The following is a 23,385-nucleotide window of genomic DNA, read 5'->3' as shown; positions in this document are numbered from 1 at the left end:
AAAAGCTCTCGTGATATTAATAATGCTACTGATGATGACACCAGCTCGTGGTTTTTGCATACTTAATATAGGCCAGATATTATTACAAGTACTTTTCATAGAATAATGTAATTAAATCCCTTCAGGGTCTTATCAAGGAGGCGCTGTGCTCGATCCCATCATAGGGAGGAGGAAACCAAAGTGGAGGATGTTTCTGAGACTTGCGGCAGCTGCACGCGTGGGAAGCGGGGAGGGACTGGAGTCCGTGTGCATCCGCGGCGGGAGAGCCCGCCTCACCGTGGGGTCAGCAACCCCTGCCGGCCTGAGCTTCCCGCCTCTCCCAGCGCCCCTGAGGGTGTGGCCGACTCCATGGCACTCCAGTGGAGGCTCCAGGCACCAATGAAGCCTGTGTGGACCCTGAAGACAGGCTGGGGGGACCTGGTCGGGGGGGAGAATGGAGTGGGCGATGCCGGGGTGTCCTGGCAGAGGGGCACCCTTTGCCGGCAACAGCAGGGCACTTGGGACTCGAAGGTCTTGGGTGTGGCTACTGGGGAAGGCCTGGAAGTCTGTAATCCTTGGAGTTGGGGCCAGGGAGGCAGCGGAGGCCAGACCTCGACTGCCTGCCACGCCATCCAGAGGAGACCAGATGGCCGCACGAGTGGAAGAAGCCCTGCAGCTCCAGAATCCGGGAGTGTGCTCAGAAAATTCCGGACAAGGAGCCTGGGAGTTGCTGCAAGACAGACCTCAGGAGGACAGACCTCCTCACTGGGGGACGGGGTGGCCTCAGAGGGGAGGAGGCTGGACCCACTCAAGATGGGGAGGAAGCCCCATCTGCGTCCCTCAGTCCTAAAGTGCTTGGAGAAGAAAATCAAGTCCATTAAAATTCCAGACGCAGAAAATGTGTCTGTTAATGACCAGCTTTGCGAGCCTCCCTGAGCAGAAGCGCTAACAAATGGATTCTAAACAGAGAAAAGCCCGTGACAAGCATGCACTCAATCAAAGGCAAGAGCCCCGCTTTTTGACTAGAGGGCAAAGAAGCACTCGCCTAACTCCGCAGCAGAACTAGCTCAGACTTCAGGGGGAAAAGCCAATTGTGCAGCCGCAGGCTGGAAAGGGATGTATTATGAATCTCACATCCTCGGGCGATGAACAAGAGGCCGTGGGGCAGGCCAGGTGTGGAGGGCTCAGGGGACCCCACACTCCTCCCCAGAGGAGAGCCTCTGCCTCGGGCTGGGAAAGCCCTTCCCCCACCGCTGAATAAGCCCCCGGGGCCATCGCCACCGCCGCCCAGAGAGCTGAGGCTGTTTGGCTTGCACGCCAAGCATCCAGGAGTGGAAACAGGGCCCGGAAGCTGGACGCTTCCAAGAGGGGCAGCCCTGGAGGAGCTTCAGAATGAGAGCAGGGCTGAGGGGAGGGGCGGGGGCTGGGGCTCAGAGGGGAGAGAGGCAGGGGGAGGAGAGAGAGAGGCAGGGGGAAGTGGGAAAACCAGACGCTTGTTTCCTGAAATGTGATGAAAAGTAGAACCCAAGGGTCCCCAGTGTGGCTCAGGAAGAAGTGCCCGCTGGCTGAGAGAAAGAGTGAGGATAAAGAGGAATCTCCAGGGGCCCAGGCTCGCTGCACGTCTCGTCCCTTGGGGTGGCCGGTGAAGGGACAGGGACCCCACAGAGCCCATCTTCGTATCAGGACCTGCCTGCCTGCTGCCGTGTGACCTGGAGAGAGTCACCACACCTCCCTTGTCACTGTGTTCTCACCTGTAAAACGAGGCTAGAAACACCTGCCCCGCAATGGTTGCGAGATAAAGTGTGCAAGGCTCCAGGCGCACGGTGGGCAGGATCATTGGCAGATGATATTAGTTTTATTTTTATTGTGGAGCCTTCCACAATATCTACAGATTTCTCTTCCATAGCACGGATCACATTAAATTGTAAGGCTCTGTTTCATGTGTGTCTGTCTCCCTATGTGTTGTCCAGAAAAAGTGTCGTGGAGTTATTTATATACATATGATTATATATAATTATATTAAATCTCTCTAGACTGTGACCTCCATCCGTGAGATGGGCCCGTGTCCTGTTCGGCTTGCCGTCCCCAGCGCCTGGCACCACGTCTGCTCGCTTAAACAAGCCAGCATCCCTCTGAGACTGGACACTGGTCCTCCAGCCCCGTCTCTGCCACGTCCTTTGTCTGTTGGGTTCCCACCCGCTCAGACCATCGGAGGCCTGTGCTGAGTGGCAGCTGGCTCAGTAATTCCTGCCAAGTTCTCCATTCTTCCCCGACTACAGGGAACACGCCAGAAGGGAACCAAGGTGAGACTGGGACAGACCACCTTACCAATGTCTCCATGGCAACAGCAACATTCCTGTTACACACAAAGGATCTTGGTTCATTATGTGGTCAAAGGTCAAGGCCTCCTTGCCACTGTGCCTTTCAGAACAGGGCTGGCCTCCTCGTTCACTCCCTCTCCCGAACCTCAGGGTCATAAGAGGTGAGGACAGGAGCCAACGATGCCTCAGGAGGAAAGGTTGTCGAAACGCGAAATCGGCCTGGCAGCCGTCTGTGTCTGGAATTGCCTTGTTTTATGCACCTTTCCAGGTCTCCAATGTCTTGACGACAGAAACACCCCTCGCTTCACGCTCTCTTTCCCTTCCCAGGTGAACCTCCCAGCCAGATCCATGGTTTTCAGTGGCTTTAATAACTTACTATATATAGGCACACACTCTGGCTTCATAAAATAGCACCACAAAAGGAAACTGAAGATAGATGTTCCCAGTGGAAAAGAAAAGTAGAGAAACAAAGTGATGGCCCTGAAATAGCACCTCCCCAACCACAACAAGATGAGCCAGAAATGCCACCCGTCTCCTAATAATTGAACACGTGGCATCTCCTTTCCCTCACGGAAGTGTTTTTTAAATGCACATTTGGAGCTCGCCTCTGCCTAGAGCCAGGAGAAAGCAGTTACTCATGAGAAAGCACCATGGGAAGCAGACAAGGCGACCCAGACCGAGGCTGCTGTTTGCCAGCTCCCTGGACGCCTTGGTGGGATCCCGCAGTGAGCTGGGGACGTGAGCTGCGTGTGTGACGTGGGGCAGGTGGGCTCAACCCTCTGCCACAGTTTCCGAATTACCATGGGGACAAAGAACCATGCCCCGCCCCTCACAGGTGTGTAACAAGGAATAAATGACAAAACCTAAGGGAACATGCTCTGAAAAACATGTAAAGCAAATATTTGGTTTGAAAGGAAGGGTTTCTCTACTTGGATTAGAGCAAACAAATAAGCAAAGTGGACTCAATCGCACTTAAAGGATGACAGAGATGTTGGAAAGGATGAATCCGTGTGCCCTGCATTTAGGTATTGACTCACCTTTTTCAGGTCATCATTTCACAACATATACATGCATCAAACCATTCTGTTGTACACCGTAAAATTATACCATTTTATATGTCAATGATATCTCAACAAAGCTGGAAGAAAAAAATGATCCTCATAGAAATCCTGTGAAGTACATGTTAATTCCACTTCACAAAGGAGGAAACGGAAACGTAGGTTATTCGGTTATTCAGCTGACATCCTCAGGCTGGCACAGCTGCAGTGCAGAGGGCAGCAGGGGCCCTTCTCACCTGGATAGCTCATTAGGGACCAGAAGTGAAGGAGGCTAATTAACAGCTGACCAGGGGCAGCTCAGCCCTGCAGCTGCGCCGAACTCAATCCGGGGAAGTTCTTGCAAATCCTGGCTCACAGAAGCCAGGGGTTGAGGGCTGCTGATCAACGAGCCTCCAACCTGCCTTCAGTATAAACCAGAGTTGTGCCCCGAGTGGAGGACAGAATGATTCTAAGCCAAGACCAGTACAGCAGAAGTCACTCCTTCCCCGGCCGCTGGCTGGAAGAGAGGTGAGTTTTTATTACTGGTCCCACACAGGAGAAGCCCAGGTTCTCCGACACAGCCCGGAGTCTCTGGGAAGCCCGTGGTCTCAGTCACTGTTTAGTGAGCATCTACTGTGAGTGTCCAGAGCATCTGTGCCAGGACCAGGCCTTCTCCTTCTGGGGCCCAGAACCAACTCTCCTGCACCGCCCTCGGGGCATCCAGGAAAAGAACAGAAGCTTACAGAGATGGGTCCTCGGGCTGGAGCCGTTGGCAGGCAGAAAACAAGAGTTGGCTGGAAAATGCCAGAGACAGCAGGTTGAAGCCCAATTCTCTGGGCCACTTATGTACACTATCTGTCCCTTTCAAACACGCTACAGCATCCTCAGACTCTAAGGAGGACGCATCTCATCTTTGCAGGTCTTAAAATCTGCAGAGGCGTTGGAGTCTGGCCAAATTCTGGGTTTGCCTCAACTCTGAGCTCCTGGGCTTGGGTTGAAATAGATATTATTCTCGGGAAAAAGGGAAGCATGAGGCAACCGGGCTGCTCAGCCTGAACGAGGAAGCCAAGGATGGTATGAGGGTAGGGCAGAGATTCCTGCGGGACAGCTTTTCAAAACATGTTAATACCATCCCCCAGAGATCCTGATTCAGTAATTCTGGACCAGACCCAAGAATCTATCAGGTTAAAAGCAAAGTTTCCCTGTAAAATTTGATCACGGAGCCTAAAGGGAACTCACTGAAGAAGTGAGGTGAGCCTTTGCACCCAAACACTGGGCCCCATAGTTTATGATCTTGGGGATATCACTGTATCTTTCTGAGTCTCATTTTCCTGTTTGTGAAAAATAAATCAAGGTTTGGGCTACACCAGGGGTTCCCAGATGTGGGAATTATGAACTGGTAGTTGAAAAAACAAATCTTGGGAACCAATATGAAGATATTAGACCAGATCTTAATTTTGACAAGTCGGATTATAAAGAAACATATATACAAATAAGTATTACTCCCCCTGACACACACACAGACACTCCTTCTCTCACAGTATGAGACATTTTAAACCCTAAAAAAATTAGCCAGACCTCAGTCTCAGAATGAAGGATCATCCTTCAAATGTGACGTTTCGGGTTTGCCCTTCTGCCCCGTTCACCCCTCTCTAAGCCTCGGACCCACAGAGCCTGGACCAGAGAATACCTTGTCCTGGACCAGCAGTGGGAACCCCCGGGCTTGACTTTCTAAGGATGCTCCAGGTCCTTGTTTGCAATGCTCCCTCACACTGGAACATCACTGCCCTCTGTGTTTCAAAATGCCCCAGACAGGCTTAAAGTCCACTCTCTCCGGGACCAGAGCCCTCCCTGCCACACCCCCGTGGCCCCCAGGCAGCTCCCATCTGGGAGACCAGAGCTACTGATCCCATCCAGAAGCCTACTGAGGAGCTTGTCCGTGGCCCCTTGTGCTGCGGTGTCCGCCTCTGTGGCCAGATGATAGTTCCTGGGGGCAGGAACTGGAACAGAGATGGCACTGGAAGTTCCCTGAATCTGCTGGTGTTTCTATGATCTGGAACCCTCCGTCCCACTCTCCACCCACGCTGGGGTTTCTATTCGACCGTCTCAGTTTAACGTTAACGGAAGTGACTTCGGTCTTCCCCTTCACTCACGCGCTGGGGCTTCTTCCACACGTTAGGTGAAACCGAAGCCAAGGGGCTCTCAGGGCCGCGCTGAAGGGAGAAAGGCCCAGTGGTGCTGTCGGGCCCTTTCACGGAGCTCTGCACCCCGACACCTAATACGTCGCACTCGCCGCACGCGGCCTGGCCCCAACGACGCCTTCAGCATCCGAGGACCCAGGAGGCGGGCTGGGCGTGGACCGTCAACTCAGAGACCGTGAACCCACCCTGACCTCGGCCCCTCCCGTGGGCGGCACGGACACCAGAGCCCCACGCAGTCACCTTGCTGAGGGATGCCCCCCCCAACTGTGGCTTCTGGGTTTTATATTTCGGGAAACAGTACAACCAAAATGCAGCAGTAACCGCCCCTGAAGAGGCTGGGGGAGGAGACGAGACGGGTGCCCGCTGCCACCTGCTGACAAATTCTCAACAGGCCGCGAGAAAGAGGAAGAAACAAACATCCTCGACTTGAAAAGGGAGTTCCGATCTCCGAAGCAGAGAGCTTGCAGAGTGTCCTGGAGGACGGTGGGGTGGGGAGAAAGGGATGCCCTGCTGTGTAGACCAACCCCCCACCTTCTCACCCGAGCTGCCCAGGATGACAGCTGCCTGTGTGGGATGCCCGGATCCCAGCGCCGTGACCTCACGTGAGGCTCCGCAAGGTGGTCGGGTGCGGGTGTGAGGCAAGAACCGGCTCCGGGGGCGGCTCCCTACCCTGCAGGCCGGGCAAGCAGCTTTCACGTGAACCAGCCCCAACCTGGTAACAGCTGAGGGCGGGTGAGGGCGCCCCTACCCTGGTGGTCCCCAGGTACCTGGAAATGGCCCGCTGAGGAGCCCCCAACCAGAGCTGTAGACAGGGATCCTTCATGCCCCTCCCACGTTTGCTGCGAGCACGTGGGGCAGGCCCGTCCCCCTTGAGGCCCCAGGGTCCTTGTCCCCAGAACACCTGCACTGGCTCTGAATCCCGTGTTCGCGAGGGCCCGTCTGCGGAGACCCGTCGCGGTGGGGTTTCCCTGAAGCGGAGCCTGATCCTGGGCCGCGGGCACAGGCTGTTTGGGCGTCTGAGCCGGGAGCGGGGACAGCCATACCGACGCATCACCGAGCCCGTCCCCCTGCGCACGGTCTGAGCAGCCATACAGGTTGCACTTCAGAATGTTCTCGCCAAAGTAAGGGAGGACAGGGGCCTTTCTCCTGCGGTTCCCATACCCCACTGGCTGAGCGCCACCCCGAGGGGCCGTTAAGTCCCCTGCACCTCTGGGCAAAAAGCCCTCCAGGGCGTTGGAGAGAGCCACGAGGCCAAAGAGCGGAGAAACTCCTCGAGGGATGCTCAAGGTGCACCCCTACCCCCCCACACAGGGCTGCCCACTCCAGGGAAGTGCCGAAGAGATGCAGGGCGAGCATGGAAAGCATAAGCTAGGTGCCCACCGCACAACAGGAGCAGTCTGAACTCCTCCGGCTGGGGGGCACTGGAGCCCACCCGTTTGCACCCCATCTCCTCCTGGCTACTGGCAGGGCCCCTCCAGAAGCCCCCTAGGGCTCTCGGTGGTTTAAAAACACTGCTGTGATGTTTCTTTCAACCTGTGACTGACTTTCTCTAGTTCTCAGGCCAGACGCTATCAGCGTCATCCGCGTGACCAACACATCCACCCTCAGAGCCCCGCCGGAACCAGGCCGCGGTCTTGGAGGCGCTGCCCCGGAGAAGGAGCTGCCCTGTCAAGGCAGATGGAAATCACAGCGTGCTGTCCTCTCGGTCCACTCCCACCCCACACCCCTGCACCTCCCTGCCTATCATTTTCATGTATTTTAAGCTGGAAATTACCAAAATACTCAGTGCTGCTGAGGTAGTTGTCTTTATTTCCAGAAACCCATCAAGCTCTGTGCCTGGAAAGGACTCAGTACAGTCCACGAATTCCCCCAGCTGCCCACAAACGCGGCCACTCCCAAGCCACACGGGGAGCTGGATGACTCCAAGATCCTCAGGGAAGGAGCGCCCCGGCCCCTCTCAATACCCCACCCGAGCGTCTGAGAACCCCAATAATCAAAGAAGTCTGTGGACTCACCCAGATCATTCCTTCTGTTGTATAAAACCCTTCTTCTTGGTCCAGATGATGGACGGCTTAAAATACAGAAGCAAAATGAACTGTGAAGAGAAGGAAGATGCTCAGGGCATCAGAGAACTGGGTTCTACACAAGGCTTTGCGCCCGAGACAGGCTCTCTCTGTGCCTCAGTTTCCCTCTAGACCAGAGCACTGTTCTTCTGACTGTAGGTTGCAACGCACTGGTGGCTCATGGCATCAACTCAGTAGGTTGTGATGAGCATCTTTGTAATGAAATAGAATAGTAAACGTTAGAGGGCCTTGTGGTCAGGATAAATATCGTTATCACTAAGCTCTCCTAGTTTTATATTTAGGTATGCATACACTGACGCACAAAGAAATCGTATTCTTGCTGTGGGTCATGGTCAAATTTTTTTTAAGTCACTGGATTAGAGGATATCTAAGGTCTTTGGGATTGTTTCTTCAAACAGAAAAGGATATTATAATAACGCCCTTGTGTCTTTTACGGTCGTGCGAATAAACTGAGACGGTAGACGTGCAAAGCCAGGAAGGAGGTCGTCTCATCCTGCACCGACAGGCATTGCTTCCCGAGGACCCTGACACCCACTGACCCCCAGATTCAGCTCCAACCAACTGGATGAGAGAAGTAGGTCTTGGATCCTATTTTTAAATTGTGGCAATAATATTTCTCTACGTATGGAACCTTCCAACATCTTTGGATGTCTGTACTCCGGGTTCCTAAATTGATTAGAGGCATCTAGCACACAGGTGATAAAAAGGAGGTGCTGGATAAGTACGCTGCCCAGGAACCGGCGCGGTCACGCGCACTAGCTCCCCCACGTGTGCATTCAGCACGGGGACTGGACCGTGGCTCTGGGCTGGGCCCCCCGGGGAAAACGATGCAACCCCGGCCTCGAGGGCTTTACGCGGGGCAGACACTGGCGATAAGAAAGGAATCGTCACGGGAAACTGAAGAGAAGGAAACTTGGATTTATTGAGCACCTGTTCAAGCTGGGCATGTCATTTACACACACACACTCGATGCCATTTATTTCAGAGCCAGAAGCTGGAGGCACACATTTCCCAGCTCTGGCCAGCACCCCGGCCAATTGCCCACCATCAGGAAAACACATGGGAGTGGTCTCTGGACTCCCTTATTTCAAAATTAGAGTGAAACCAACAGTGAGGGGCAGGGGGGAGTTCTGTCCACGGCTCAGAAGCTAACTTAACACACAGGGCCTACTCTTTCCACACCGGCTCCCGCATTTTTGGTGCAGACGTGGGATTCCAGGAAGCTGCTGCCAGCCACGCGACAGTGTTTCACTTCCGCAGGTTTGAAACACTGAGGCGCTGAGTTGGCTCCCAGAGGAGGGATCCTGTGCTCTTCTGCGTGCACTTTCCATCAGGAGGAGAGAATGTTCTTCGTGTCTGCAAACTCCTTCTCTTCCTGCTTTACTTATCTCTCCTGGGAAGTAGCGACTGGTGGATAATTTCTCCCTGGGCGACCTCTGGGCACAATCAAGAATAGAAGCCCATTGCCTCATTTTCTTAAAGTTTCCTTTTGAGGAAAGAGGTAAGTTTGGCAAGTGTCTGGTCGGGGTTTATAGCACCGAGAGTTTCCTTAAAACTGGCAGCTACGCTTCAAATGGGGGCTGTCAGAAGAACGAGAAACAAACAATCCCCTGCCCCACGAATCAAGTTTTCCCAACTTGAGAGGAGAGGGGAAAAACTCGAAAAGCATTACCATATGAAATAATAATTAACAACAACAACAATAATAATAATAATCTGACCGACCGGCAGCATCTGTTGGTTTTAATAATGTTGAGGTCTCTCAAGAAAATAAGACAAAAACAAATGATAAAAGAAAGAAAGAAAAAAAAACCCACAAGGCTGAAATGTCTCAAGACCTCTGCTTCCCATCGGGCTCTGCGTTCAAGTTTCAGAAATCCACCGCCGTCTCCTGGCATTCGGGACTCTTCTAGGGGCCCTTCACATTACCAGGTCGAGCAGCAGCGAGGCTGGCGAAGTAGGCACACTGGGAGGGGTCACACTGGCCAGGGGGGCCGGGGGGTCCTGGGGGGCCAGGGTGTCCAGCTGGTCCTGTCTCCCCTTGAGGACCGGGACCCCCGGGCAGCCCATCTTTAGCATAGCCAGGTTCCCCGGGTTGACCTGGCCCAAGGAGCAAAAGAGACAGAAGGTGGTTCAAGTTCGTTCTGCAGCAAACGAGCCCTGATCTCGCTACTTCCATTCAGTATGAACTGAAGACTCAACAACCTCAGAACACCCCATGGTCTGGGCGCCCTGCCTGGAGAGATCAGAATGGTCCACACGGACACCAGGTAGCAGGAAATGTGGACACCTTGCTTTGCAGGAAAAGGGTTGCCTTAACGGTTTGGATTAGGACAGTAATCAGGGTGCCAGAGGAGAGAAATACACAAGGGGAGAGGGAGGCCAGGTAGGGAACGCATCCTCTGTTACAAGGAAAAGAGAAACCAGACCGTCTGTGTCTGGTTCTAGGAGACGCATCTGAGTTGGGACACCAAGTCCTCCCCATTAACCATCAGCCGCAATTCATGTATCCTTGGAGATACCTAGCCACATTCCATTAGCCAATATCTAAATGGTGCCATTTATTCTGTAGTTTCTAGGCTTTATCTATATGTTAAATTTGAACCACATACATGGACTACATTAAACTACTCTGCAAATCAGAGTCAAAGACAATGTAAGTAGGAAGTAAGTAACTGACAGCCCAAAATTTAGATCCAGAAAATACTACCTAAGACAAATTTTCTTTTTTTGTTGGTTAAATCTTTTTTTTTCTTTAACTTTTAATTTCATATTGGAGTACAGTTGATTAACAATGTTGTGTTAGTTTCAGGTATAGAGCAAAGTGATTCAGTTATACATATACGTGTATCCTTTTTTAAATTCTCTTCCCATTTAGGTTGTTTACTTGAAACAAACTTCCATGCCTCCATTTATTAAGCATCATAATGTCATAGGTAATCAATCTCCCTTTTTGCTTTGGCAACTGGGAAGCTCAGTGCTAAGTGTCGTAGTTAACCTTAACAGTGATATTCTTCCTTAAGTCTTAGTAATCACCTTGTTACAAAATCTGAGTCCCTCCATAAAATAAACAAAAAGTAAACTTTTCCCTTTAAATGATCTTTGGACATTGCATGAATTCTGTTCATGCTTTAGTAGCAGTTATTTAATCTATTGTATTCATGCCTCGACTGAGTTTTGAGCCAGCAGTGTTGTTCATTCCTTCAGGTGGGAAACACTGAAATCTAGTCATTATCTCAGCCTCACGTTGGTACAATTATCTCCCCCAACACAATGCTTTCTGTTTGGCCTTGTAATCTTTATTTGGAATTGCCTTATTTTTAAAATATTCTTAATATTTTAAGCTATTGAAAAGTAGGCAAGCTATCACAGATATGTATAACGTATGTCTTGTTATCTTCTCTCATGAGAATAACAATACATTTCCACCATAGGAACTTTGGAAAATCAAGAAGATATAAGTACTAAAAATAAAATGACCTGCAGACCTAATATTCAGAAATGACCACGGGGAATCATATAAAGTAAAATTAAATAAAAATAGAAGCCTTAATGAGGTGAAGTTTGATAACAATTCAGTCTGAGTTCTTCCACACCTCATCTTGGCATGCGATACTGCTGTGTTCTAGAGTTAGTCCCATACAGCCATTAGATAGGGTGGCCAGCTTGTTCAGGTTTTAAAGCTCAAAGGGCCATGTCCCAGGAACCCCACAGCCCCAGAAAGGCCAGGACGGCTGGCCACCCTGCCATGTGGCCAGCGTTCTCCAAAATGTGTTCTGAGAACAGTGACAGGGTATTAAATTACATAGTGAAAGAAAAAGCATTCTACATTCAAGTGAGCTTGCAAAATGTTGGTTTAACTGAAATAAACATTATTTTTTTATGCAAGGTCCCTTAGCACTGCACCAAAGAAGTTAATTTGTACTAGGAACGTCTGAAAGAGAAGCACGGTTCCCAGCACTGTCCTGACTTATTTAAGGCCAAATCAGTTTTCTTCAGGACCATTTCACAGGACTTTTAATTCACGGGATACACCTCAGGAACTCATGGGATATACTACAGTTTGCACAGTGAGCCAAGAAGTTGACGGTTTAGAAAGATGTAATAAAACAAATCTGGGTTCCGCCTCGTCAGTAGTTAAGCCAGCCCTTTCTCCCAGCCGCTCCCAAGGCCCCTGGCGATGCAGCGGGGAGGGCCGCCCCGTGCGGCTCACTCCCTGCTGGAGGGCCCCCCCCAACCTGAGAGCCCGGCGCCGGCTCCTACCTGGGATCCCGGCAGGCCCCACCTGGCCTCGGAGGCCAACTCCAGGTTCACCTGGGTCACCTTTGGCTCCTCGCTCACCTGGTGAGAGAAACATGCAGCTTTGATGGTAGAGACCCAGGATGGTGGCAGAGAGAGGGAGCCCCGCCATGCGGGGGGCAGGGCCAGCACTGCTGGTGTGCTTTCCACGGCTCGCATGCCCCTCACGCTCGGACCCCTAGCTCCCGTTCACACACACACACACTCAAGCACGCACTCGCACCCCTAGCTCCCGTTCACACACTCACACGCACACTCAAGCACACACTTGCATTCAGAAAGACACCCATGTGAACACCAAAATAATTGGACACTCCCTCTAAACATTTGCTCAAATACACATATATACACGTAAACCTTCACTCAAGTGCGTAACTACCCAATTACGCATACGCGTACGTACATTCGCACATATTTTAGCAAAAATATGCATACACTGATGAACACATCAAACACAGGCACCCAAATGTTCACACCCACACTCTCTTGTATACAAACACATATTTCCATACACATCCACTCACATATGCCTACTCTTCACCATGTTCTAAAAGCATTTTACTTGAATCTTTATCAAGGAGGAGCTGGGTGATAAACAAACCTGCATGTACATAAGACACAGCTCTACTCTCAAGAAGCTTGAATTCTAATAAGACAGATGAAGCAGGGCACAAAGAACATTCTAATGTGAAGCAGAGTCAGATAAGTCCTAATAATCACAGGAATTTAAAATCCTAATAGATGTTCAGAAGAAAGAGGGTCCATTCCCCCGGGAGGATATTTGAGATTATATTTGGGTTAATACCACACAAACTTGATTAAACTGCCTCTCTCAACTTTTTTTTCATCATTCCTTTTTTGCTATGTTGCTTCCAGAATATTTCCTGTATGCAACATACGATATTTTCTTTTGTAATCCAAATTGAAATTTTGCTAGTTCATGGAGATTTTAGGCCACTCTTCTTTATTGTTATGATTACTACATTTGGTCAGTCTTTTGTCATAGTCTGATGTTTTCTATGCTTTATGTTTTCTTGTTGACATTGATTTCATGTATTTTGTTTTACGAACCAAAAGAAGTAGGACTTGGACACACACTTAACAAAAAGTTCAGTAGGAGAAACATTACAAGGAATAAATCAATGAATAAAGAATTAAGAGGGAATTCCCTGGTGGTCCAGTGGTTAGGACTCTGAGCTTTCGCTGCCTAGGGCGTGGGTTCAACCCCTGGTCGGGGAACTAAGATCCCGCAAACCTTGCAGCAACCAAAAAAAAAAAAAAAAAAAAAAAAAGAATTAAGGAATGGAAGATTGAAAGAGGAAGATGTTAGGGGCATGCATTCCCCCCACCTCAGTCACCAAGTGGCAGCTGAGATCACAGCACCGCTTCTTCCCCACCCCATGCTTATTCCTTGCCAGAGAGAAAGAGTGAATGATCAGGTTGGTGAGTTTGGGCTCATGCCCTTTCCTGCCCTTTCACATCTGTCTGCCTGCAAAGAGAGTGCCTTCCGACCTGCTTCCACAGTGCGCTGTGTCAAGTGGGGCAGGCGCTGCCCCTTGAAGGAGAGACTCCCTGTTGCCGGGAGCAGCTGCGTCCAGGTGAGGCACCTCTCTGAGGGCAGGAGAGCTGGCAGTCATGTCCAGCTTCAGCTCAAACCACTTGATTCACACGTAGAGCTGGTGTTTAACGCCCATTTGCCTGTAGATTAAATGTCTTATTCCTCACTGACTTCCCAGCTCGAAAGGGGAAAAAGAGGGCATTTTGTGCTACTCCCTGGCACTTGAGCAGTGGAGATGGAGAGAGAAAAGACAGTAGGAGGAAACAGACTCAGTCTTCCTGGCAGAAGCATCATTTTGCAAAAATGTCAAGTATGCAACCCTCTTCTGCATATGAAGAAATTACGTGATGCCACAATGCAGGGTGTCGGCAGGCTGTAGGGGAGAAGAACAGGCTGAATCATGCATATTCAGTGGCACGCATGCCACGCACCCTGGTTCCTTCTCAGCCCTCGTGTCGTGTACAAAGCACACCTTCCTGGGTCCTCACTCACCTTTGGGACCTATGGGCCCAGAGGGTCCCTCCAGACCCCCCTGCCCAGGCCGTCCTGGCTCCCCCATGGGGCCTGCCCGACCTGGAAGCCCATCTTTTCCAGGGGGCCCTGGGGGCCCGGGTCTGCCTTGAGAGGCCTTGGTGTGCGCTGAGGGCATCTGGGCCAGGAGGTAGGCGAGTTTGGCTGTGGGGTAGGAAAAACAGAGAGACATTTCATGAAGGAGGGATAAAGGACCAAAGACAGGATGGCAGCTCACTGCCAAGCTCAGCCCCGGGGAGACAGTAACAGCTGCAGAGCAAGAGCAAGAGCACCGACATCAAGAGCGCACTGCACGGCACCTGTACACACAGCCACGGCCTCTGGAGCCACGCGGCCTGGGCCGGGGTCCCAAGGCAGCCACTGCCGTCTGCGTGGCCCTGGGCGAGCTACTTGACCTCTCTTAGCCTTCGTTGTCTCTTCTGCAAAATGGATGCAATGAAATAACCACCACCCCACTGGGCTGGTGTGAGGACGGAGCAGATGAGACAAGGCGTTGAAAACTGCTCCTGGAACAAGCTAAGTGCTGCGTGGACATCGCGGCTGTGATCGAGGCGCCACTGACGGCAGTAATAGCAGCAGCAGAAGTTGTTGTTGTAACTGTCAGTTTGGGGAAACTGAGGCCGGTGGGGGTGGGTGGGATTTAAGTGGCTTACACAGAGCAGCTTAGGGACTACTCCTCTCTAAGCGTTGAGTTCCTCATCTATAAATGAGGGGCTGGGTATGACATCACTAACGATCCTTAGGCGTCTGAAACATGAAGATTACAGAATTGATTCAAAACCCCCAGAGGTCCAACTGCCGGCCGCCACGCCCTTCTTCTGCACTGGGCATACAGAGCCCACCCGAGGGCCACCAACGGCTTCTGCTTTGTTGGCCATACGGTCCAGACAATCAGGCCAAGCCCTTCATCTTGCAGGGGGTGTGACCCAGCCCAGAGAGGCATGCTGACACCCTCCCGGTGCCTTGGTGGCAGAACCAAGGCAGAGTCGGGGGGCTTCTGACAGCCCGCTGGGCTGGCTTCCCACGGCAGCTCCTCCCCGGCGTCTCACGCACGGGCGCGGGAGGGTTGTGCTCTAGCGCTGAGAGCTGGCCTCACGCTTCACTTCTCTGAGCCTTGATTCTCTCATCTTGAAAGTGGAGCTGATGTTTCCTCCTCAAAAGATTATTTGGAAGAAAGGACTCAGCCCAGCAGACGCTCCAGTTAAACTAGTTCAAAACAGGGCTTGTCTCTGCCCAAGGGCTGGACACTCCTCACAGGCGGAGGCCCTTCCTGTCACCGATTAATCCAACCCTCGGAAGGCAGAACGTGGGGACCGCCACGCGGGAGCCCTCAGGACCCACCCCGCCGGGTGGGAGTCACCGTGCCAGCCTTTGGTTTCCTTTCCACCAACCCCAGCTCTGTGCTGTCCACTCCGGGGCATCGTCTTTGGTTCTCCTGCGTAGGGGGACAGACCATGCTCACCTGGGCACCCCAAGAGGGCAGGAAAGAGGGTCATCTTGTTCGGTGCTGTGTCCCCTACCCCACTTAGAGTCTGGCATGTGCCAGGTGCAGAATAACTGTCTGAGACACCACCCCATGAATAAACACGTCCTTCCCATTTGTCCATCCGTGCCTGGGAATAGCAGTGGGTTTCCGATCTTCCTTACTACAGAGTTGTCTGTGACTTTCTTCCCCTAACAGTTTCCCACACAGAGGGCAGTGGGGATGGTCACTGGTTGAGAGAACGTGATGGTTAAGAGCCTGGATTCTGCAGCTCGGTTGCCTGCATGCAAACCCTGGTCAGACACTTCCCAGCTCTTCGGCCTCAGTTAAGTTCCTTAGCCTCTCTGATCCTAACAATCATACACGCCTCACAGGCTCACCGAGGCTTCCACGAGTTAACATGTGTGAGTGCTGAGGACTCCACCCGACATAGGGCCGGCCCTGCATGCTGGTGTTATTACTATCACCTTCCCATCTCTCTCCCTTCCTGAGCACCTGCTGTGTATGGGGCTCAGGCAAGACTGAGATTTCACAGTAAATCCAGTGCGGTAGGATTAAGAGGATTCTAGTTCCTTGAAAGCACTGTGTGTTCAGGCCCCCCTCAGGGTCTCTGCACATGCTGTTCCAAAGGCCTGGGATCTTGTCCTTGCTTTCAGCTCACATGGCCCCTCCTCCAGGAAGCCCTTCCTCACCTGTCCGCACCCTGAGCTATCCTAGGTACTTTCATCCATCCTCTTCAACACCCCCTGTGCCAAATTAAACCGCAGGAATTTCTCACTGTACTGAAGCCGCCTTGTCTGTTTATGTCTCTGTCTCTTCCCCGGGCTGTGAGTTCTAAGAGGCCCATTGCAGGCCTGTCGAAGCTGCTTCCTCATTAGATATACAACTGAGTGCACAGAAGAAATGATCATGAGAAGCTTGTTCTGTAGATGGTGAGCTTCCTAGAGGTAATCAAGCAGTGGCAATTCAAGCTTCCCTGAAGAGAAGCTTGGAGCAGGATCTGTGCCAGATGAGGCTGGCTGGAGCCTGCAAGGTGTGCCTCGACCCTGATTGCTACTGGAGCTGCTCTTGGGCTGCCTTTTCCAACCAGGCTGCAGAAGTCCTGAAGGACTGCTTCCTGGGGCTCTTAAAAGCACCCAGGACCCGACCTACAGGGCTATGATAAAGCCCAGGTACTCACTTTCCAGCTGCTTCCTGGGGCTCTTAAAAGCACCCAGGACCCGACCTACAGGGCTGTGATAAAGCCCAGCTACTCACTTTCCAGCTGCTTCTCCACTTCTTCTCGGATGAGCCGCCGCAGGATGTCCATGGATGGAGACTCCCCCTAGGAGGGAGGGAAGGCGGAGTTGTTCATCTTCCCAGGAACCCTCGCCTCCTGAGACCTCCGATGGCTCGGGAAGCCACGACAGTCACAGCTCCCTACACCACAGCTCCCTAGTTCAATCCCTTTTACACCCAGAACCACCTCCCCGCTCCCCGCCATGCAGGCGGCGTTATCCCGTCATGTATGGCGACCTGGACCCCTTTCTCTCTGAGGCCCCCGCTCCCCCTCCTTCCTGCACAAACCCCTTCCCCAGCTCTGGACCCGGGAGGTCTGCTCTGAATCTCTCCCTGCCAAAGCGCCATCTTCCTGCAGGACCCGCTCACAGGCTGCCTCCTGCGTGAAATCGTGTTTGATTTCCTCCCACTGGTCACTTGGCTGCTCTGGTCCCCAGGGTCTGGCTTGCCCTGCTCTGGTCACAGAAACCGATGGGTCAGGGGTCAGAGAAGGCGGGCGCCACCTCCAGGTGCCCATGGTGACGTGCGATTCTTAGACAGATCCACGAGCAGACCTGCTGCCGCAGTGGGCTCCCCCCTCGTCATCAGAGCCCTTCGGGGCGGTGTCCACCCCCAAGGCTGGGGGCTTTACTGTGCTCATCTCCGCAGCCCCAGCGTCTGGCACAGCGTGAGATGGGCTCCGTGCCCTTATTCTCTTGTTTGCCTTTCTGGCCAATAATCTTTTAGGTTAGTCCCAGAATGTCCACCACTACCCACAGCAGCAGGAGAACTTGGCAAAGACTCGGAGGAGGGGTGGGGGGCTTCTGGAAGCCCACTGAGTCCGCCAGCACCCACACTTGGCCGAGGGACAGGATCTGGCTGCCTGGCCTCTTTCACGGTGGTGGAAGCTCAGGCTGGCCACGGGCGCCCTGGCAGGGACAGTGACACAGAACCTCAGAGCAGGTGGGGGCACTGAAGACCATGTGAGCCTGTGCTCTGAGGAACTGGAGGGTCCCCCGAGGGCCACGCAGGCTGCAGAGGCGGGGTGGGGAGGTCACGGGGACCTGGCAACCAGCCCCCACTGACACGTCCACCAAGCTCTGCCTTTATCTCTCTACAGCCAGCGTGTGCCGATGCTACAAGTCTGTGAAAAATCAGAGATCTGCCACGAGAATACAGTATGTTCAAAGAAAAAAAACTGCTCTAAACAAGCCTTTCCTTTTACATTTGGGAGAAGCTAGACCCAAAGGGAAGAACGAGTACCCCAGACAGGCAGACAGGAGAGAGGCAGAGCCGGGCACGGGATGGACAGCCAGCCGTCCCCGCGGGAAGCTCTGGTCACTGAGATCTGGCTGCATCTTCTCAGTGGCCTGCGGTACCGGGTCCTGGGGCAGAAGGGCGCGACAGCCCGAGGAGTGGAGCCTCGGGGATGCAGCACACTGAGAGAGAGGGACTACTCTGGAGCCCTTCGTAAGCCATGCGTGTTATCTCCTTCAACCATCACAGCGGACCGTCGGGAGGGAGGTTCTCCTCTCCCCTTTTGGCAGATGCGGAAGGGCAGGCTCAGGGAGGAGAAGTAACCTGCCCCGGGTCACGCAGGTTCCTGGGATCTGTAACCTGGTACCTCTGAAGCCCACACACCTCGCGGGCTTCCCCTTCAGCCCCAAGGAGCCCCAAGTCTGAGGCATCGCCAATATCCTTACCCTCAGTCCTGGAAATCCTGGCTGGCCCGGGGGCCCCGGCGGCCCGGCCGGCCCGTTCTCCCCAGGTAGTCCCTGGGGTCCCATTAGGCCTGTGTGACCTTTGTGGCCTGGGATCCCAGGGTCTCCAGGCTGGCCCTTCCCACCGGGGGGTCCTTTGTCACCTTTGATGCCAGGATCTCCCTAGGGGAGGAAAGAAGTGCTTCAGTGAGCAAAGGCCTAGGAGGTGCCCCCAGGCCAGACAAGACGTGCGGCTGCAGGAGGGACTCTCCCGGCCCTTTGCCTCCTCAGCGGTGGAAAGGGGACCTCGGCCCTGGCAGGCCCATGACTCAAGTCTGATGGCACAGACCAGGACACGAGGGCCCAGAGAGACAAAGCTACCTGCCCACATCACACTGGTGGTCTGCAGAGGACAAGACACGAGCTCTGATTTCCAAATCCCAATCCCGTGCTCTGTCCCCGTAGCGCAGCTCCACCTGCCTGGCTAGAGAAGGCCAGCCGCTGAGCCCGACTGCCGGAGCTGCTGGCCCACTTCAGGCCCAGTTTTGTTCTCCGTCAGCTGGAGGGATGGTGGCGCTCGTCAGCCAGAGGTGTCTCACCCGCAGGGAATCTGCCCCCTCCTCTCAGCCCTAGGGGGCCCGCAGAGAATGACACTGCCTGGGACCGCTTTCTCCCCATCGCTGGCCCGAGGACTGAAGTCCTGGATCAATGATCTGGGAGCCATGGCAACCACCGGACGGTCCATTCCTCTGCCCTATCTGCTACTGGGTGTCTGACCGGCCAGCCTCAGTGGTCGGAGAGTCTGAAAATACGGCGGCCACGCTAACAGCCTCAGGGTGTAAAAACTCCACCGCTTGGAGGCAGCAGAGGGGGGGAAACAGCAAGAAAAAGACGAGCCACAGATGGTAACCGGACATGGGACACGGCTATGGGCGTGACCTAGAGCCACGGAAAAGGAAGACGGTGCAGTTATGAGACCATCTGCCGCATACACGCATGAAAAACGAAAAACGAAAAGAGCAAAACAGTGGAAAAAGTCTGATATGTTGCCGGGGATCTAGTAATACGCATGTTGACACGCACACCCCACGTGGTTCTGCGCGCACGGACTAGGGCAAGATACAGAGGACGTGTACAGCGACTGACCTGGGCAGGGGACGGGGACCAGAGGGCCCGGTGGAAGGGCACCTAGTCGTCACTGCAGCCACTTTTCTGCAATTTGTATTGTTTAACTACGTGTCTGTATTGCTTTTTCAACAATAACAGAAAGGGCAGTGAATTAAAAAAGGCATTTAGCCAGATTTGAGGGGGTCACCTAAATTTCTCGAAGGTGATGCATTTCATGGGGACATTGCCATCCGTGGGTGATCTCAAGTTTAGGGGTCTAGGAGAGTCCTGGTGCTTCGTGCACCTCAATGCCAAGGCCTGTGGTATGGCATTTCCTATTCTTTAAACGTCTCAACCTCCCTTTGCCGTGGGAGGACTTGTCCCACATTTCAAATGTTCTCTGGAGTCCAAGGCACGGGGAACCTGACCGCTATCTGGCAACGTTCCACGAAACAGGGGAAGGCAACTTAACCAGGGAAGGCAACTCGCCATTATTGACTCGGTATTCGAGAAGATTCTATGTACTGATTCGGTATTCCAGAAGATTCATACTTGCCGTCTGAATTCCCCGGCTCCCAACCAAAACCCCAGCCACGCCCCACACGCAGCAGCTCCCCGGGGAGAGCTGGCCAGCTGCTGGGTGGCAAGACCCTCAGTGCCTTCCCCGCTACAGCCCCTCCCCCGGCTCCACGCTCAGGAACCAGCAGCCATGGGAAGGAAAGTCACTGGGAAGGGAGGAGGGAGAGAGATCTGGGGGGGTGAGAATCCCTGACACTCTCTGCTTCCATTTTGCTCCGGCCTGCAGGCAAAGCCAGCTCCTAACCCATCCAACGTGCGAGGAAAGCAGAGAGAAATTCTTTGCAGGACCACGGGAAACAAACGGAGGGTCGGAGTGGGGTGGCGGTGCCGTCCGTGTCGGGCAACAGTGGGACGGAGTGACGGCTGACCAAGTGCAGGACTCCGGGCAGACGAGATGTCTAATTTCCCTGGAGGGAACAGCAGCTGTCAGCGGTGAGAGAACAGCCCCTCCCCTCACCGGCGTTTTTTCCAAAAAAAAAAAAAAAAAAAAAAAGTGATTTTTTTTTTTTTTTTCCTGTTGTTTTTTGGAGGAATGCAATGTAAAGAAAGGCTTTCTGAGCGCAGCGCCAAGGCGATTCATTATGGGAAAATCTGTTCCCTTGTCACCTCCAGGAACAAATCTGGCTCCTGGCAAATTGGCACTTTGGGCTCCAAGCGTGTCACACACAGGCGTTCGCACACGGAGAGGAGAGACGGAAATCTGTCAAAGTCTGGGCATGCTTGCCTTTGAATTCGTAATTGCGATGACTTTACTCCTTAAAATAACAACCAAAAAACCATGACAAAAGCCAACATCACTGACTACAACCTCGGGAAAAGCCTCCCGCTGGGGGTTCACAAATTTCCGGGGGGGGGGGGGAAGAGAGAACAGAGAAGCCACCACAGGAGCCGCTCCCCAGGCCAGGCTGCTTCCTAAAGCCTTGGACACAGTCCCCCTGCCCCACTTACCCTTTCTCCTCTGGGTCCCGGCTCTCCCGGCTTCCCAGGGGCGCCCTGCAATGAAACCAGAGGAAGGTGGTCACTCAACCAGGGCCATCCCATCTGCGCGGGCATCTCTCTCCGCCCTTCTCGGTTCTTCTCGGATCCTGTGTGCTGAGGGCAAGGTGTCCTGGAGAAGGCAGGTCCTCCAAGAGTCCTGCTCCGGCCCTGGTCACGCCCTCCCGCTGTCCACACGCCGGTCACCCTGGCCTTGTGGCTCCTGAAACGTGCCTTCCCATGCCTGCTCCCGCTCATCCTGAGGTCTGGAAGTGACCAGGGCTGGAGCATCTCTGTTGACAGAGCCAGGGGAGGACAGAGCCGAGGCTTGAACTAGAAACTGACATGATCTCACGTTTGTCCTACGAAGGCCACTGTGGCTGGTGAGTGGGGAGGGAGTGGGGCAGGGGGCAGGCCGGACACAGGGAAGCCAGTTAGGAGGTCACTGCAAACGTCTAGGTGAGAGATGATGACGGTCTGGGTCGTAACACGATGGCACCCCTGGACCAGCTCCCTAACTGGTGGGCCCTACGCAAAGTGAAAATGTGGACCCTAGTTCAGAAAGCATTAGGATTTCCAGACAGCAACAGCAGAACACAGAAGCAAGTGTGGGAGCCCTGCTAGGCCCAGGGCCCCATGAGACAGCACGTGTCACCCGCCCATGAAGTGAGCCTGTGTCTCCCACAGGAAAGGTCACCAAGAAGAGAAGAGGGGTGCACGGTACTTGCCTCCTTGCCTGGGACTCCCTTCTCTCCCGGCTCACCCTACGACACAGAACAAAATATCAGTGAGCTCTGCTGCATCGGCACGTTGCAGATAACACGACTGTCTTTAAAACAGACATTTTCACCCAAGTCACGCTCCAGCAGAGACAGCGATCAATGGCCCAGCCGGGGATATGCCCCAACAGGGTTCTGTGCTCACCTGCGGCCCACTGGGACCCAGGAAGCCAGGGAGCCCTGGGCTGCCGTCTTCTCCTCTGGTTCCCTTCTGGCCCTGCAGAGGGAAAGCAGGTCATTAATTCTTCAAGGTCAAGTGCCAATTCAAGAAGATTCAGAAACCTCGTAACCCCTCTGTACTCTGAAGGCCTGGCACGTGAACAAAACAGAAGACGACCCCTTTCCTGTAACGGAGGGGCTGGGTTAGGGAGAGACAGGGGGTACTGTGAATACCCCATGGGGTGCGGGAGAATCTCCTGTAAACAGTCAACGGCTCTCCCATTCAAAGCGACAGAAACAAACTGGGACAAGCATTTAACAAAACACCTTGCTGTGTATGCGGCCCCTCCAAGTAACCTCCTGAAGAGGCAGTGTCCCTCTTCCCCACCGGCCAGCAAGTCCTACGGTCCGGCAGGCTCGCTTCTGGGGAAAGGTGTTCGGGAATTTCAGTTTTAACCTTTCTCGGCAGCCACCATATGCGGGTCAGCTCTTCTGGGGTCAGCTCTGCACTGGGGACGGATCAGCCTCAGGACCCAATCCCGTCCTGTCTGTGACGTCTCAGCAGAGGTGACAAGACTCCCACAGCGGTTCCTAAGGAACGTCACTACGTGTGCTGAGGAGTTAGATGCCTTAACACGGCTGTCCCTGGTCCAACAGGAAGATGGGGTTCTATCAGGACCACCAGGCCCTGTTTGCCTGGGAATGATGGGTTTCCCAGGATGCAGGATTTTCAGTGCTACAACCAGGAAGCTTCCTGGGAAATCAAGACTGACTGGTCACCCTCATTTCCACAGTGACAACAGTCAGCTGGCCAGACTGTTCTGCCCATTACCCCACGCATCTGTCACTTGAACAACACACCATAAAGGTGGCCTTCTCAACAGGGCTGCCAATTTTACCAAATATACGGTGAGGCTGGGCTGGGAGGAGACTAGTGGACAGGCTTTCACTTATCCACCCCTAGACCCCATCAAGGACCAATCTTCCCCACCACGTCTCCCCATCTACCAGACCTGAACCCCAAATCCCGAACCTGCTACCCAGTGACCAGGACTCTGCTGATTACTCATGCCACCCTCTTTCTACTACCTACCCGTTGTTAGCTCTCGTTATCACCTCCTCACCAGCAGGAGGACCCTCTTCAGCCGAATCTGTGTTACACGCGTCCCCACGATGCACCCTTACCCTGTCTGAGATGCTAAGGGTCGGTCAGCCTGACCTTGTCCTTCCATCATCTAAAAACATCAATCAACTACCATGCAACCTTATTACACATTTGTTTTTTAGTCTTCAGTAGTTTTGTCCTGTTGGATGTCTATGGTTGTAGACAACAGAG

At 53.3% G+C, this 23,385-nt stretch overlaps 1 protein-coding gene across 1 annotated transcript in view; it reads right to left on the bottom strand.

Annotated features, from left to right (window-relative positions):
• Positions 1-9,328: 9,328 nt before the first annotated feature.
• The window catches only part of COL22A1 (collagen type XXII alpha 1 chain), a 248,238-nt gene continuing 234,181 nt past the window's right edge, over positions 9,329-23,385 (bottom strand). Inside the window, exons 55-62 of the mRNA XM_059901262.1 lie at positions 22,036-22,107; positions 21,840-21,875; positions 21,085-21,129; positions 18,454-18,633; positions 16,751-16,817; positions 13,972-14,154; positions 11,886-11,963; positions 9,329-9,722 (exon numbers count right to left, since the gene is read on the bottom strand). Coding sequence (XP_059757245.1) covers positions 9,532-9,722; positions 11,886-11,963; positions 13,972-14,154; positions 16,751-16,817; positions 18,454-18,633; positions 21,085-21,129; positions 21,840-21,875; positions 22,036-22,107 — 852 coding nt within the window. The 3' untranslated portion in view covers positions 9,329-9,531. The remainder of the gene's footprint in view (positions 9,723-11,885; positions 11,964-13,971; positions 14,155-16,750; positions 16,818-18,453; positions 18,634-21,084; positions 21,130-21,839; positions 21,876-22,035; positions 22,108-23,385) is intronic.

Source organism: Balaenoptera ricei, chromosome 17 (assembly GCF_028023285.1).
Source record: "Balaenoptera ricei isolate mBalRic1 chromosome 17, mBalRic1.hap2, whole genome shotgun sequence".
NCBI lineage: Eukaryota > Metazoa > Chordata > Mammalia > Artiodactyla > Balaenopteridae > Balaenoptera > Balaenoptera ricei.
The sequence above is the reverse complement of the archived record's forward strand: the minus strand, read 5'-3'. Positions and strand labels throughout refer to the sequence as shown.